Here is an 18,110-nt window from a genome sequence, read left to right as displayed (position 1 = left end):
TGTGAAAACAGTTCATCAGTGCATCCACAAATGCAAGTTAAAACTCTACCGTGCAAAGAAGAAACCATACAGAAGCAGAATCCAGAAATGCTGCTGACTTCTCTGGGTCCAAGCTCATTCAAGACGGACTAGGGCAAAGTGGAAAAGTGCCCTGTGGTCCGACAAATCAGAATTTGAAATTCTTTTTGGAAATCATGGACACTGCATCCTTTGGGCTAAAGACCACCCAGCTTGTTATCAGCACACAGTTCAAAAGCCAAAATCGATGATGGTATGGTGGTATTAGTGTACATGGCATTGGTGATTTGTACATCTTTAAAGGCACCACTAATGCTGAATGATATATACAGGTTTTGAAGCAACATATGCTGCCATCTAGACCACGTCTTTTTCAGAGAAGATCTTGCTTATTTTAATAAGACAATGCCAATCCACATTCTGCACGTATTACAACAACGTGACTCTGTAGTAAAAGAGTCAGGGTGCTAAACTGGCCTGGCTGTCCAGATCTGCCACCCTTTGAAAATATTTGGTGCGTTATGGAAAAAATACAACAAAGGAGACCCTGAACTGTTGAGCAGTTGAAATCCTGTATCAAACAAGAATGAGAAAATATTTAGCTTTCAAAATGGCACAGCTGGTTCCCAACTGCTTACAGAGTATTTTTTAAAGAAGAGATAATGCAACACAGCGGTAATCGTGACCCCATCCCCACTGTTTTTAAACATCAAAAATAGGCACATATTTCTCAAAAAACAATACAATTTCTCAGGTTTGACATTTGATTTGTTGTCTGTGCACTTTTCTCAATTAAATATGGGATTTACATGATTTGTACATCATTGCATTTTTTAAATTTACATTTTGCACAGCGTCCCTTTTGGTAAACGGGGTTGTAGCTCGCTAGCATTGCATATTCTCTGTGAATCGTATCCTTTTCCTCAGGGTCTTAGGTCATCTGCTTTTTTGATTTCTGAATAATAAAATACTCATCGTGTCATTATGCACTGTATATAGTCCCGCCGCCCTTTGCATCCACTGAAAATTTTAATGATGTCAGTTGTAGAGTTCTATTATGTTATTCTTGTACACTGTATTTATCCATGAGGTCCACTTATAATGTGCTTTTAGGTACAAAAAAGAACCATAATATCCTTTCTTACAAATAGACAGATTAAAGATTGATACGTGTGTATGATCTCTGAATTGCAACTCATTCAAAAAGCAGACAAAGCTAAAACGCTCCAAAGAACTTCAGCATGAGCTGCTGTAGGCTAATATATCGCTGCTATATGCATTTCCAATTTTTGACATTTTTCAGTTTTTAACATGATTTAACAATACCTACTGTCCTTTATATTATGTGTAAATTCCAAGATGAATGGACCAAAAGAAACAGCCCAGAATCACTTGGAAAAATGTCTGGTTCCATTGACTTACATTAAAAGTTAATTATGTTTTTTCTTTCTTCTGTAAAGTTAACATTTTATAGATACGACTTTTTTTTTTTGGTCCGACAGCAGTGATGTATTTATTATTAGGTAAATATATCGTTGCTGTCGGAAGAAAACCTTGTATCTCCACTTTTCAGTTTTTGATATCATTTCAAAAGACGTGGTGCCCTTTACATTGTGTGTGAACTTCATGATGAATGGAGCAAGAGAAACGGCCCAAAATGACTTGGAAAGATGTCTGGTTCCATTGACTTGCATTAAAACTACAGTATGTTTTTTCTTTTTCCTGTAAAGTTCCAATTTTGGAGATACAAGGTTTTCTTCCGACAACTGCGATATACATAAATTATATATGTAAGTAAGGAATGAAACCTGAATATTTCACACTATATCAGATGTTTTTCTCTAAGATATTAAGATATTAAAATCATCTAATACTGTGATATCACCCCATACTGGACAAAATTGTGACACATCAGTATTGCCTAGCACTGTATCCATGCTGTCTCACCTGGGCTCCTCGATTTCTCCCTGTGTGAGAACAGGAAAGACATATGAGCCTCTATTTCTTCTTCCCCTCATCCTCTCTCTCTTCCCCTCTGTTTGGATGAAGCTTCCCAGGCTGAGGCAGTAAGATAAAGCCATCTAATTATAGTGCTCATTTACGGCCGCGATCCCCCGTCAGATTTGTTTGGCTTCCCCGGAGGACTCTATCGGAACAGGCCGCTGCTGGAAAGCCATGGAATGCTATCACACCCCCCACTACCACCACCACCACCACCAATTCCATTCTTTGTATCCATGCGTAATTAAGAGGAGGAGGAGAGAGAACATTGTTTCACATTTTCCGGAGAAGGGCAGCCGCAGAGTGTGGGAGAGTACAGCAGTCTGATCCAAAGACCCCGGGGTTAGGGTGGGCGATATGGCAAAAATATAAAATTACAATACTCAAAGACATTTTACAGTATGTGATACAGTACTGAGTCAGAGACCACACATCATTCATTCAATTTTCAGGCGAAACATCCATTAAGGGAAAGTTATTCATTTCTCAGCATCCGGGAAAAATTCTGGAAATACATGTTTGAAGCCTAGAAAGCCTAAATTGTTGAATTTAGATGATAAGCAATAGTAAAAGCCACGACTGGCACACTGAATGGAGCAAAATCATTGCAAATTTTGTGCTTCTTTTAACTGTATAAGCGTTAAAATCAGGTAAGTTCTCGTTTAACTGTCATGAGGAACATAAGTACTAAGAGAAGTGGGCACACAATATACATGCACAAAGTATGTCCTGTAAATGACCTTTCAGTGCCCACTAGATAGTTGATGTATTACGCCAGTATTCTCCTCTTTTGAAGTAAAATGGGTCCTAATTCTGGGTCGCACTAGCTGATGTGGTTTGGCCCGCCAACAGAGCTTTAACAAAACTGTAACTGCGTTTCTACATTCTGAGGGATTTCCAGGACGCAACAGATGTGTCCATCCATGCCTTCGGTTACCCACAGTTCTCTGCGCACAAACGACGCAAAAGACGAACAAACAGCACAAGCAGCTTTTTCATGTCCTTGAATTCGCCTTCATTACCATATAAGTGTGAAATCACTGATTAATTAAAGTATTCGCCCATATATCGTATTTTAATCAGACGTATTTGTATACATGTATCATACTACATAAGCTACTTAGGTGTATTAGCTCCCATAGCAACAAACTCAATGCAACAGGCTCCATTTTCTCTCACCAGTTCCCTCACAAGTTTTGCACCACAGTTGTAAGAGGCGGGACTTTTCTGGTGGCATCACCACGCAGCCTCGTTAGGACTGTTCCCTTTGTGTGACCGAGGCTACTAAGGAGGAGTCTTCATAGGACAGTTCTACTGAGGACCCGCCCTACCTTGGCTACAGCCTGGGCTTGTGTTCCACAACGGGTCGTCCCATAAGTAGGTCGTTGTGAACACAGCAGTGGGACCTGCAACCCTACCTGTATATATAAAGCCTGTTTCACTCACTTCTTGCCATTTCTTGTGCTTAGTGTTTAGTTCCACTTCAGTGCCATACCATCTGGGAATGTTGGACTGTCAATCAAGCATGCTCATTAGAATATTTGGTCCATGCCCACACAGTTCTCAGATAGGTCCATTTAGCTTTTTTAAGCCATGCTTCATTATATTTCTTTTTTTTTCATTTTGCTGGATGTTATTCAATATTTAAAATGACACTCAATGTAAGTATCATGCAAACATTGAACATTTTTGAACTGTGTTACCTGGGACTCTTTTTTTAGATAGATCAATGGATATGTACATACATAGATAAACAGAAGCTTTATTAATGCCAAAGGTACATTATGGGCTCAAAACAACAAAAAAGATGACATAAAATAAAAACCTATATCTTTACTCTTGCTTGATTTTACAAGAATATGAGTTTACAAACGTGTTCAATTTTACATGTGAAATAACTTGAGGTGGGAAACAGCAGGTGGCGCAGTGATAAACGGCTGCTAAAGACAGTTTACATGGCGCATCTCTGCATTGTGTGCCTGTTTATAACAGTTTGTCAGAGCGGGAGTCACGCTTTTCATCCTCAATTGTCTTTCTAAATGGTGAATTGGGGAGTTTTCACACGGCCAGAGGCCCCAGAGATTATCTTTCTCGAGAGGCGGTACTGTCATCACAGCTTTGTAAGGGTTAAAGTTCAACTGTTTCAAAGCCTGTCGCGTTGCGAACACGCTGCGAAAATTAAATCTTCGGGCAGCACCCGGACGAGACAAGTCTCACCAGGCTGAGCTCTTATCACTTCTGCCTTTCTCTCTGTCACACTTTTAACTGCAAGAAACACCCTCACCCGGCGCCACCTGAGCCTCATCTGCAGATAAACAAAGTCGGTAAAAAGCTCACTGCCATGGGGAGGTTTGCAGTCGTTGTCATAGAAATGATTTTTGCTCTATTATAAACAGTAATAGCTTGCAAAGGATAGATTTATATATTATAGACTTGTTATTTTTTACATCCTTAATTCAACATCTGAGGTATTTTGGCATCAAGCAGTTAAATCATAAATCATACACTGTAGTGGGTTTTTTGTCAAGTTATCTGCATTGAGAATTGATTCCTTTAAAATTGGAGGCATTCTGGATGTTACAATTTTTATAACATTGTAAATTGATACCAGAAATATCAGATGAAGTCAGACTTGAGGCACAAACTTGATAACTTCAGACTGAGCTCAACCAAATGTAAAAGCTTGTGGCTTGAACTTTGACTTGAACACCGATGACTGCGATTTTGACTTGAACACCGATGACTCAGACTTTGACTTGGACACCAATGACTTGGACTTTGACTTGGACACCAATGACTCAGACTTTGACTTGAACACCAATGACTTGGACTTTTACTTTAGCACTAATGAGTCACACTTTGACTTGAATGTCAATGTCTCTTGACACCGATGACTTAGATTTTGCCTAAAAAAACTCACTTTCTACTTCAACAACAATAATTTTGACTCGAACACAGATGACTCAGACTTTGACAAAAACGCAGATGACTTGAGTCTTACCGGAGTAACTTACCAGGCTAATTTACTATTTTCCTCATGATAGTTACACAAAGACTGAGCTCTGTAGCTGAACAGTTTGAAACAAAGAACAGCTAGCAGTTGTTTTTGGTTCTGTTCAGTTAGTTAGAGTCACTGTCATGAACATACAATATTTTACTCTTGTGATTTCATTGCACTTTAAAGATGGCTTTCCTTTTATATCGTGTTATCACATTTATCCATGTATGGTGCATTTACTTGTTTTGGAAGGGTAAAAAAGAGTTTTAAAAGCCTTTATGTCACTTTATATATATATATATATATATATATATATATATATATATATATATATATATATATATACACTACAACGTGCTATAGGCCACTGTTTCCTAGCCTGGTCCTCAGGGCCCCCCAGGCAGTCCACATTTTGGCTCCAAACTGACTCACAGCAATTGGAGATGAAGGAAAATTGTGGACTCTTAGGGCCTTGAGGCCTGGGTTGGAAAACACTGCCATAGACTATGTTACAGTTACCATACAGTTAGGGCTGAATGATTTTAGAACAATATCTAATCGCATATTTTGCTGATGAATATTGCAATCATGATTTAAATGTAATTATGTTCACTAAAAAAAAAAAAAATTGAAATAAAGTTTTATTCATGTAAGACATCATTAAAACTGCAGGTCTTGCCATTTAAAAACTGCATTATTTCAAATTTAAATTTTTATAATAAAATAAATCATCATTCAGTCCTACATGAGGCAGTGGATAGGGCAAGATGGAGGCAGATGATCCGCTGTGGCGACCCCTAAAGGGAGCAGCTGAAAGAAGAAGAAGAAGATCATTCATTCCTACATACAGTTACCATCATTTTCAGTGTTTGGTGCTGAAATTACATTAAATTTGCTGAAAAATATTTACTGACCTTTAGTTTTGAATTGGGACTTGAAACTTGAGTGTCAATGCTTGAGATATACATGTTGCTCCCACAGATGGTTCTTCAAGGGTTCTTTAGTAAAGGCAATGGTTCTATTTAGAACCACGAGTTCTATATAGATCCATTAATGCTTAAAGGGGTCTTTACGTGGTGAAATGGTTCTGAAGACTGATGAGGAATGTGTTGTCTACGGTTCTATATAGAATCTAAAAGGATTCTTCTGTTGTTGCAAGCCTGAAATAACGATAAAAGAACCCCTTTTGGTGCTATATGGAACCATTAAAATGGTTTTATATACCCATTCATAACCATTCACAACACATTCTCCATCAATTTAAAGAACCATTATACCATGCAAAGAACCATGGAATATAGAGAATGCATGGTTCTAAATAGAACCTCTATCTTTAATAAAGAACCTTTGAAGAACCATATTTTTTAAGAGTGCACCTGTTATTAAAGTTATGCAGCTCTGTTCGTCTTAATCTTCAATTTTTTACAGCTCCCTAGAAGTCATTTGAAACCTGTGACGTTCCATGAAACATTCCAAGTCATTTTAGAACCATTTTAAACAAGTGCCAGTCAAATTGGTTAATAAATGAAAACGTATGGATGATTTTTTTGTGAACAAAAACAAAACTGAGTGTAAGGATAATAAATGGCTTGTTCTCAGTGCTGCGCTGTGCTGTGCGCCCGAGTCCCTGCACATCCCTGCAGGCGGCGAGTGTGTGGCGTGTGTGGGGTGTGATAGGCGGTAGGGGGGGTGTGCGGTGAACCGGCTGAGTGGCTGACTGACTGACTGATTGTTATGCCCGCTTTCAGGCCCTCCCACTATCTCCAGCACCCAGACCCAGCAGGCTCTGTACGGCGAGAAGGGCCAGATCAAGTGCTTCATCCGCAGCACCCCTCCTCCAGATCGCATTGTAAGTGCTCCTCTCTCTCCCTCTCTATCGCTCTCTCTCTCTCTCTCTCGCTCTCTTTTTCCCTGCCTCTTTCACCTCGCGCGGCTCTCTTCCGTAACCCGGGCCATTGATACGCCGGTGGGCCAGCGGCCAGCAGCTCCGTACTCATTACCAGATGGATCTCCTTTCCAGTATCAGGCAGCCTGCAGCTGCGGGCCCCTTTCCACGAAATCTCTTCCAAGTTCACCTCTATGAAATGATGGGCAGCACTCTGCAGAACAAAGGCAAAAATAATGGGCGATGATACATGACGTACAGCTCTATGAAGCAGGACTGACTGCTATGACTTTATGCCCCTGGACTAATGGTGCATAAAAGAAGTGTCTCTATGCTCTAGTTATTTTAGACCACTGTTAATTCATATCATCTTCCTCTGCTTGTTTAAAGTTTTTCTATAATGCGTGCCTGTCAGCTTCTAGGAGTTGTTAGGACGCAGAGGCTCATCCATAGGTTTATCTCGCCTGACACTGGCTGCTGCTGCAGCTCCAGTTCTTTGTAGGTATTGCAGCTCGGGATTGCATTCCAAGCAACACCGTTGATCCTCCTGAGACTTTTCACACCAACATATTTACTTCAGCTCTATTCACACTGTCTTTCTCGCTGCTTTGAAAGGGTTTCACATGAAGATCCTTACTAACACATATAGCAAAAGTAGAGCACCAACATGCTATAGGAGCGTCTACAGACAAATAGAGAAATTATTATTATTATTATTATTATTATTGTTGTTATTCTGAGAATGGAATTGCTTACTGTAAAGCCGTTATTGTAGCAGAAGCGACGTGGTACACACAGTACACAGCAAAAATATTACCTTATCTAGTACAATATCTTAGATCTATTTAGTATATCTAATATTTCTCCTTTTGCGATCGGTGTAAGCTTATTTTAAGATTTTTCCAAACATTTTTTACTTGTTTTAAGTCATTTTATTGCGTAAAATTATCTCTACTGTATTGGCAGATGATTGTGCTTGTTTTACGAAATGGGCTTGAAACCAGTATAGTGAGCAAATTTTACTTAATAAAATCACTTAAATCAGGTAAAATGACTAGAAATCAGCTAAATAATCTTATAATAAGTGCACATCTGTCTCTAAATGAGAAATATTAGAAATATTGTCTAGAATTAAGAGAATTGTGTAAGCCAACACGCAGTAAAGGATACGTGAATATAACTCAGAGATTCCTTTATTCTATTTGAGTAAATGAACTTCATAGTGATGCAGTGAAATAAAATCTTTGGCTGAAACCGAAACCGAACTTGAGGACTCACTGAGCTGAAAACTGAAACCTGTATAAAACAGCTTGCATAAAATACAGTATGTGCCATGAAATCCAATGGACTTGACAGCAGAGAACAGCTGGTCATCCAGTGTATTGAACTCCTTTATTTTTTTTTATTTATACACGCATTTTGGCTGTCAGTTATGAACTGTTTCACCATTTCAGAAAGTGAGTCTACAGATGGTGTCGGCATGGTGTCGGAGTTTTCCCTCCTGCTTCTGTTGTTTTGCTGTATTCTGCGTATCGAGTGTCGCGTTTTCATGTGGTTTCAGACCTCAAGTGCAGAAGTTCTTTGGTGTTATTTATACATTATAACTCTTAACACATGAACAGTGATTACGAATCTATTTTGCTTCTATATACAAACTCAATTCCAAAAAAGTTGGGGCAGTAAGTTAAATGCAAATACAAACAGAAAGCAGTGATTTATAAATTCACTTCGACCTGTATTTAAAAGTCCCCAAACAGTTATCAAGCGCATTTAATAGGAAAGGTGATGTAGCAGTGGTAAACGTTCTCCTGTCCCACTTTTTTGGAGCATAGTTTAAGTTTTACATTACGTAACATCTTCTTCTGTGAGTTTATTGGCTGGTTGCAAAGCGGAAGTAAAAACTGCCCGACCCATGTAGACCTGGAGTTTCCCCATCATCTGATTACTAATCTGATTACTAAGGTCAGGAGGTAAAACGATTGTATTTTTGTGCTCTTTTCAATGTTATGAGCGTCAAACAGAACTCACTAATTGCCTTTTTCACATACTGTCCCAACTTTTGATGCTTGTTTCATGCTTTGCAAAGTTAATTTTCTTTTCTGTAGATCCGCTTCAACATGTATCTGCTCATTACATGACCCTGGCAGAGGAACTGTCGGTATTAAAAGTTCTGGAGAGAAGCCATAATAAAACGACTCCACTCACATCCACCCACCATCCTTTTGTTGCGTTGTCACAGTTCACTGCGAGACAACACGCTCATTTCAAAGTAACCGAACATCCCGTTTGTTAAGGACTTAGTTTTTTTGGCATTATGTTAATGTATTTGTTTTGCTCTATCGTGTTGATACTTTGTTTACAAGTTTTTATTTATTTATTTTATTTACTTTTGTTTAATCAAATGCAGTGCATTGGGAAGGATAATGAGAAGGGAAGGGGAGGTTTGGGGGATTGAATGTACCTGTTTTCTGTTATTGATGTTCTGTAAATCTGTAATATCCCTTAAATGAAATAGAATGAAAACAAATAAAATGTTCTTTGTTCGTAAAAATTCCCTTTCTTTTTCCCGCAGGCCTGGTCCTGGAAGGAAACAGTGCTGGAGTCGGGAACGTCAGGGAGGTACACTGTGGAGACGGTCAGCACAGAAGAAGGGGTCATCTCCACGCTTACCATGAGCAACATCGTCCCCGCCGACTTCCAGACCATTTACAACTGCACGGCGTGGAACAGCTTTGGCTCCGACACGGAGATCATTCGTCTAAAGGAACAAGGTGGGAGGTTTGTGTGCTGGCGTGTGCACGTGAACATGGAGAGTCTATTTTATCCCTGTCTCGGAGTGATTAAGAGCGCTGCCTTGATTATTTCAAGCATAAGGGCAACGAGTCCCCGATAAGCTCCTTTACTTGGGTAAATGTCAACAATTTAAGTCCGCGAAATTCCGTAATGGCATTTAGACATTCAGAACTTCTATTTGTAATCTAATTTAAATTGCCCTAAATCGTCTTTACTTGCATTTATGAGTCCTTTGAAATATTTATGTGGAATTAGATGGTGCTTTCTCATTCAAACGCTGCCCCATTTTCATTTATTAGATCTGCCTCCCAAGAAGCCAAAGCAGGCTTTATTCAAAGGGGTCACTCTGCAGGCTCTCCCTCTAGGATTGAATCCTTAAGCAGAGAGATGGGGAGGAAAAGCTTTATTGTGGCTTCCCAAGTGACAAATGGGCACGTGGACTAGATTCCATTGGTTTTTTTTCTCCTTTATTTCTTTCTTTTTTCTTCTTGCGGGTTGCGCCTCAGTCTTGTTGATTACCCCTGCTGGCTCTGTGTTGTCCTCAGGGTCCCTGCGCTTGGCCGTCATCATCGGGGTTGCAGTGGGAGCCTTCCTGGCGCTCATCGTCCTCATGGGGACCCTGGGGGCCTTCTGCTGCGCTCGTCTCCAGAGGAGTAAGTGCCGCCCGCTCCCTCTCTCCTCGCTTCCCGCCGCTGATAAATGGGCGAGGAACAAGAGAACAGCGAGAGTAACTCCTCACCTTGAGTGTAGAACACGTCCGCTGAGACTGTGTGTTTTTAGGCTAATTCCACAGGGCAGTGTGCGACGTGATTTGGAGCAGTGATTTGGCGCAGTCTCTGCTGTAAAATACTAAGAAAATAAAGGAGAAAGCCCCTCGAGGCTTTGTTCCAATGTTTTTTGCTAGCATTCAAGTAGAATTCTACCATTCTTTTTAAGCCTACATTATTTTAAACGGTTAAGATGTAAATGAAGTTATTCAGAGTGGTTTGTTGTGAAATGTTACTTGAACGGTTCACATTGGCAGGAACCAAATGTTCACATCGGAACCAAATGTCTGAAGAGCTCCTTCACAGAATGCTATTGCATATCGCTGCTGTTGGAGCAAATCTCCAGCACTGTACAGGAGAAGGAAAAAAAACATAGTTTTAATGTAAATCAATGGAACCAGACGTTTTTTTTCCAAGTCACTTTGGACTCTTTTGGTCCAATCATCATGACATTTACACACACTGTAAAGGGCGACAGGCGTTTTCAAATTATGCCAAAAACTGAAAAAACGACAAAAATGGAGACACAAGGTTTCGTTCCGTTAAAAAGATTTTGGCCTAAAACATATCACAAAACCATCAATGAAGAGAATTCCCAAACATTTAGGATCTCTGGTTGCTGTGGATAGAATTACATTTGTTTTACAGATGTTTTGACCCCTGGATCCAAAGCATTTCTCAACTGTGTACCATTTTACATCAAACCACTCTGAATGACTTTGTTTACAGCTTAACGATTGAATTATGCAGAAATGATTAAACATTAGTAGAATTCCCATTTAAGGAGTATTTGGTACAACACATAGCAGAATGCCATAATCACTATAATCAACTTGAGTGGCTTGCTCTTATAAATCAGCAGCAACGTGCATAGGATAAAATCCAGCAATGTTAAATGAATTATTTAATTTATTATCAGTAATTGCAACAAATATTGTTTGCAGTGTAGTCCACTAACGGTAGGCTGATCACATATCACAGGTGCAAACCTCCCCTTACCCAAAGGAAAATCACTGTTTCAAGTGGCTTATTGCTTTTTTTACAATGGCAACAAAATAAAATATGATAAAACACACGCATGTTCAAAGAATAAGGGCTATTGTTGGGCAGAGGACAATAACGTTCAGTGGCCAGTCAAAGTATATTATGTTAGTTTCATGAACATGTCATTTGTTATTAAGTATCATAACATGCCATTGTTTAATGCAGAAACTTTCTTATAGGCAGTTTTTGCTCTCCAAATTACTACTGTGGCTAATTTTAGCTAGCGTCTCAGCGTGTAACGCTGGGAAAAGCGAGATTTATTAGAGGCAAATCCACAATCTCGGTCAAGACAGTCCAGGGTCAAAGAGCCAACACGGAGAGATGGAGGGACAGACATGACAAAAAGGAAAACGGGCTAAACTCAAAAACAGCGACTAGGAAATATGACGGAGGCCAGAAGATACAACACCAAACAACACAATACATTACAAAGACCAGCCAACTAACAGGGGAAAACACAGGGCTTAAATACAAGGAAACAATGAGGGTTAACAATACACAGGTGGATAACACAGGTGAGAACAATCAAGGGCAGAGTCAAGAAACAAGGGGGCAGGACAGGGAAGTATCAAAACAAAGAAAGCACATGGACAAGACCAAAACAAAACAATAGCATATGGAGGACTGGGAAGGGCCAATCGTGACACAGTGCGATTACCTATGTTGTGTTGCGCTGTACAAATGATGGCACACATTCTTTTTCCAAAGCTAGGTTTAACACTGCTTAAAGCTGCAATGTATACAATTTGTTTGCATCTTGCAGAGGTTGCAGATTGCAACCAACTAAATCACCCTCCCTCACCCCTCCCTTTCCAAGCGTGTAGTAGGTTTTTCTTGTTGGTTAACCAGCTCTGGCAGCAACCACTGATTCCTCTTCTTTCGTCTTCCAGTCGGTGCTTTAGTGCCACCAAATTCAAGCTGCCGCTTCACCGTAAAAATGGAAAGGCGTCTCTAGAACCAGTGCTTTGTTTTTAGAAACATGGCAGTGCAACTTTGCAGCCTCTGTTTGGAGAGAATCTGCTCTTAATGTAGATATGAAGGGCTAAGCTAAAGAAAATTGATTCATAATTACAGGAGATCATACACTAATGAAAACACGGTTTATTCTATTTCTATTATTTCTCTATTATTCTATATTCTATTTCTGCTATTAGGTCCTGCTATATTTTACACACTGCATATTTAAGGCAGATCTGCCATTAAACGTGTCTAATAATAACATTTTCTTTACTTTTTACAGTGAGTCATTCAGGACATACTTCAATTTAAGGTCTACCAATATTAATGAAGGTTTGATTTAGCCTGTAAGCTGTTGTTTAGTTTTCAGTCCCTCAGTTTAAACAAAACCAGATGCTTACTTCATTTACCGATATACTTTGTATATCACAGTGGTTTTTAGTGACTTAGTAATACATAATCCAGTTGCTGTGAGGCACCCATAGGTATATGTGGCTTAGGAATAGGAGATCCAATGCAGGTCTTTGTTAGCCTCATTATCTCTTACCTGCGACTGACTGCTTTTGAAATAATGAGTGGTCCCGTGGGACGTGAGCTACTGCTCTGCAATTATTGCTTTAGTCTCATGTGTCAGGTAGCACAGCTGCACTGTGAAGTTTTGTTGTTGTTGTTCTTGTTTTTTTGTTTTTGATTTTTTCAGTCCACCATATTTATTCGCATGTTTATTGTTGTGTGCCACAGAAGACATGCACCTGGTAATGTCCTCACTGCCCGTGTCGCTCACTGCCCGCCAGAGAGAACTCTCGAGCACAATTAAAGCTGAAAGTAAGACCACTATGCTTGCTCCTTTCTCACTTCTTCTTATGCATCTTCTTCTTCTTCCTCCTCTTTTTTTTTTTCCAAATTAGCAGCCCAAGTCTGGGAAAACTGTCAGCGCATGTTTCTTTGATAGACTAAGTAGAGTGCTGTGATCTCACTGTAGCACAGGGACACTCAAAAAAAAGCCCAGCAGGGAACGTGGAGGCCAGCGCTTTTGAAGCTCAGCTGAAGCTCAGTGTGCTGCGAAGCTAGTGATTCTGCCACTCCGGCTAATCAGAGCGATATCTTTCAGATCTCAAAGGGGTTGTTTCGGCGAAAAACGACATTCGTGTGGAGATCGTTCATAAGGATCACAACGCGGCCAGAGAGACCGAGGAGCACACAAACATGAAGCAAATGATGGTGAGTCCCTTTTCCCCCAACGGCGTTCCAGTCCTGCAGCAGAGCCCTGATAAATCATACCAGGGCATAGCTGTACATGTAGAACCCCCGTTTGGGGCTCTTCCAGTGTCTGGGGTCTGCACTATATTGTTGTATTGCTTTCTCAGTACTGACCTTTGCAGTATTGGTGATCGCAGAAGGCTGCAGTGTGAAAATGAGATGTCTAACCAGTCACAATATGCAGTGAACATCCTGACCAATCACGGGGGACAGAGTCAGACTACAAAACTCTGTTCACTAACTCAACCTAATGGAACTGGTTTTCTGTTGCAAGTTATTTATTTGTACTGTCGGTAATTTGCTCTCCACACGTGACACATACATATGTACATGCTTAACTAGGGGTCTTTACAGTCATGCTAACTTGCGTTGCATCCATGAGCTATCCCCCTACTTTGAGCTCCACCTTAACAAGGCGCTGGAGTGGTTTAGAAATTCACTCTCAGTTTATTTCCACCCTAATAAGAATACAGCCCCACCCACGTTTAGCCCCACATATTAGACCTGGGGTGTAGTCTTCATGCTTTGAAGATACTACTTTCTATTGTACCATACTAAAGTACTGTTTCTCTCTCTCTCTCTCTCTCTCTCTCTCTCTCTCTCTTTCTCTCAAAACACTCTAAACACTCTCTCTAACCACCTACTCCCCACTCGCCCACCAATTCACTCTGATTCCCTCCACTGTCTCTCTGGCTCTGTCTCTCTCTCACTCTCTTTCTCTCTCTGACTCTACCTGTCTTCTCTTTTTCACTGCCTTTCTGTCTCTCTCTCTCTCTCTTTATAACACTCTAACACTCTCTCTGCCCTCCCACTTCCCTCCACTATACCCCTCTCTCTCGCTATCTCGCTCACTGGAACACTCACTCCAACCACCCCCCCAACCCCCACCTCCTTTTCCATCCACTCTCTCTCCCTCTGGTTCTGGCTCTCTCTCTCTATCTGTCTCTCTCTCTCTCTCTCTCTCTCTCTCTCTCTCGCCCTGACTCTACCTGTCTTCTCTCTTTCCCTGGCTCTCTGTCTATAACACTCTAACACTCTCTCTCCTTCTCCCGATTCCCTCCACTATCTCTCTCCCTGGCCCTACATCTCTTCTCTCTTTCCCTGCCTGTCTCTCTCTCTCTCTCTCTCTCTCTCTCTCTCTCACTCTAATACTCTCTTCCCTCCCGATTCCCTCCACTGTCTCTCTCTCTCTCTCTCTCTCTCTCTCACTCTAATACTCTCTTCCCTCCCGATTCCCTCCACTGTCTCTCTCTCTCTCTCTCTCTCTCTCTCTCTCTCTCACTCTAATACTCTCTTCCCTCCCGATTCCCTCCACTGTCTCTCTCTCTCTCTCTCTCTCTCTCTCTCTCTCACTCTAATACTCTCTTCCCTCCCGATTCCCTCCACTGTCTCTCTCTCTCTCTCTCTCTCTCTCTCTCTCTCTCACTCTAATACTCTCTTCCCTCCCAATTCCCTCCACTGTCTCTCTCTCTCTCTCTCTCTCTCTCTCTCTCTCTTTGGCTCTACCTGTCTTCTCTCTTTCCCTGGCTCTTTCTCTTTCTATCTCTCTCTCTCTCTCCTCCAGATGGAGCGTGGTGAGTTCCAACAGGAGTCGGTTCTGAAGCAGCTGGAGGTGCTTCAGGAAGAGGAGAAGGAGTTCCAGCACATTAAGGTGAGACAAAGCCAGGAGAACCTCCTCGAGCTCATCCGTCTTTATTAAGCGCTCTCAGTGGGCGATCCTCTATCAAATTCATCTCCGATTCAATTATCCCAAAATGTAGAGGCTCATGGTTTATGACTCAGCACTGAGATGAGACAAACAGTTGCCACTCGTCTCAGTGTTTTAGAGGAATCTGAGTGTTTTCAGACAGTTGCTATGATAGAGCTGCCTCAGACGGATTAAAAGAGACCTACGGAATAAAAGTCCTTTTGCAGTGATTGGCTGGACCTGTTCAGTCTTCCATTTCCAAGTTTTTTAATATGTTGTTGTGGTTAAATTGGGAAATGATAGCGGTCACATTGGTCCAGCCCATGCAAATTTCGTTTAGCAGAAGTCAATTAATATTTGCTCTAGGGTTCGGTCTGTAGGAACAGTAATAAAAGAATAATAAAATATAATTGACTGTGGGCCTGAAGTGCTTCTACTTGTGTTGTATTCCAAGTAATTCCATTGCCTTTATGGCCAGTACTAATCTATATCTTTGGCTTTCTGGATTGGTGATCAGGAATAGCCCCCATACAGCTCCCCATATAGCCTTAATGACCATGTAAGTGTCAACCTCTGCTGGTTCAATTCCTGTGGTATGATTCAGGCGTCTGCTGTAGAGCCTGCTTATATCCCCTGTCCCTTACAGACTGCCTGACAACAGCCCAAAGCTACTGCAGACAAAACCATCCAGTCTTGACAATAATTGTGGTGTTTTTCCCAGTGGAAAATCCAGAAAAATGCTCCATCTTTTCCTAAAATCCCCAATACGTATTCGATTTTGTGAACCAGCTGAACAGCGGCGAAGATTAAGAGAGGGGAAAAAGATCGATATTTTGTGTAACCAAAAATAAACTGCGAGTGAATTTTCTGCAGAGATTATTTCACATGTGCGATGCCAACACGAATCATCAAGGCCCATTTAATTAGCTGATAACAGGATTTGACTGTTTATGCAGGAGATGACTATTTCACACCACTAAACCATGTAATCTTCTTAACATGGAGCACTTATCAGTCTGTTCCCTAATTTTCATGTCACGCTGACTATAATTAGTGCTAGTTGAACTTGACCTTGGCTTTGAGAGTGTGTATAAACATGAGATGGGGAAAAAAACATTTTCCTCACAGGTTATTTATTTATTTATTTATTTATTTATTTATTTATTTTTGTGCTGTTTTTTTGGAGCACAAGCAAACAGCCAGCCAAACCTGTCGTAATAACCTGGCGTGGCACACTTGCCATATTTGTAATTGTTTGGCAAGACATTGTTAATGCGAATAGTTAATTAGCCTCTGAACAAACAGGTCTAGGATGATTGATATGAGAGCAAACAGGGTACACACTGCCTGTCAGAAGTTTGGGGACACCTGGCTTTTCAAAATGAGTTGAACAAACGAGTATATTCTCTATGTCAGTTTAGAGCAGGGCTGCCCAGCGTGGGCCGTTTGATTCGGCCCGCCAGGAGGTTACTCAAACTCTACCCCCCGCACCCAATGAGAGAACAAACACAGTTTATTAAAACAAATCGTTCCAGTCTTACAGTGTGCTTGGCTGAGCCGCTGCACACATGTATGACTGCCTCACGACGACTGCACTACTGTCCCACTCACTAAAAATGCTTGTGCTAATTATGGAATAATCTTTGACTGTAACACTGCACGCACAGTTTATTGATGAAGTAAGAAGAAGAAGCAGAACCCATTTAAAACGCATTTAACCCATCCATGAAGTGAAACACCACATACACACTAGTGAACACACACACACACACACACACACTAGGGGGCAGTGAGCACACTTGCCCGGAGCGGTGGGCAGCCCTATCCACGGCGCCCGGGGAGCAGTTGGGGGATAGGTGTCTTGCTCAAGAACACCTCAGTCATGGACTGTCAGCCCTGGGGATCGATCCGGCGACCTTCCGGTCACAGGGCCAGATCCCTAACCTCCAGACCACGAATGCCCCCAAATGGCTCCCTTCCTGCTATGTAGTGCGCTGTGTATGTTCTGAAAGTCTGGCTTCTACTCCCACATACCGCACTATATGTTGAGTATGGACATGGATAAAAACTCAAATGAAGACGAACAGCACTGTTATTGTACTGCTAAATAAGACTGATAGGCACTATCAGCGAAGGTTTTGCAGTAAAAAGTGCTGATATGTTCATTATTATGTGACAAAGTTAAAAAAAAAACTTCATGGATTTCCAACAATATACAACAATGGGCAACTGAACCTTCAGCAGCCCATGGATGCTTGGCCACAATAACAGTAACTCTAAAGGAACTCTAAAGGATGTTTCTTGGCAGAGTAATCATCTCGATTACTATTAATAATAATAGATAAGCTAGAAGCCCTCTGAGATTGTGTTAGGGAGCTTTACTCTGCTTCATGCCTAACAACACCCTGTGGTAAAATCACTGTAACGCATGGCCCCTCATGGCTTATTGCTTCATTACATTATTTATAACTAATTCAATTCTTATTTGCTCAATTTGAAACCTGCCTACTTTTTTTATTTGTGTATTGTTTTGTATTTTTGGTCTTCCACTCAACATTTCAACATAGAGTCAAACAGTATCAGACATATTTCTGACCATAAAAGATTTATGAATGATTTAATTGCATGCCAATTCAGTAGACCCCGTGCACCCCCTCCAGTGATGTCAGCACTCAATGTTTAAACTACCTTTGGAAAATA

The 18,110-nt window shown here is 41.0% G+C and overlaps 1 protein-coding gene across 3 annotated transcripts in view; it reads left to right on the top strand.

The window, feature by feature from the left end:
- The window catches only part of kirrel3a (kirre like nephrin family adhesion molecule 3a), a 311,368-nt gene that overhangs the window by 288,872 nt on the left and 4,386 nt on the right, over positions 1 to 18,110 (top strand). For 2 of the 3 annotated variants that reach the window (XM_037546986.1, XM_037546984.1), the window contains 6 exons: positions 6,766 to 6,866; positions 9,475 to 9,673; positions 10,241 to 10,348; positions 13,205 to 13,288; positions 13,575 to 13,684; positions 15,288 to 15,374. In XM_037546986.1, the coding sequence (XP_037402883.1) occupies positions 6,766 to 6,866; positions 9,475 to 9,673; positions 10,241 to 10,348; positions 13,205 to 13,288; positions 13,575 to 13,684; positions 15,288 to 15,374 (689 nt within the window). The remainder of the gene's footprint in view (positions 1 to 6,765; positions 6,867 to 9,474; positions 9,674 to 10,240; positions 10,349 to 13,204; positions 13,289 to 13,574; positions 13,685 to 15,287; positions 15,375 to 18,110) is intronic. The other variant, XM_037546985.1, reaches the window with a different exon arrangement.

Source organism: Pygocentrus nattereri, chromosome 18 (assembly GCF_015220715.1).
Source record: "Pygocentrus nattereri isolate fPygNat1 chromosome 18, fPygNat1.pri, whole genome shotgun sequence".
Lineage (NCBI taxonomy): Eukaryota > Metazoa > Chordata > Actinopteri > Characiformes > Serrasalmidae > Pygocentrus > Pygocentrus nattereri.
This window is presented reverse-complemented; position numbering and strand designations above follow the sequence as displayed.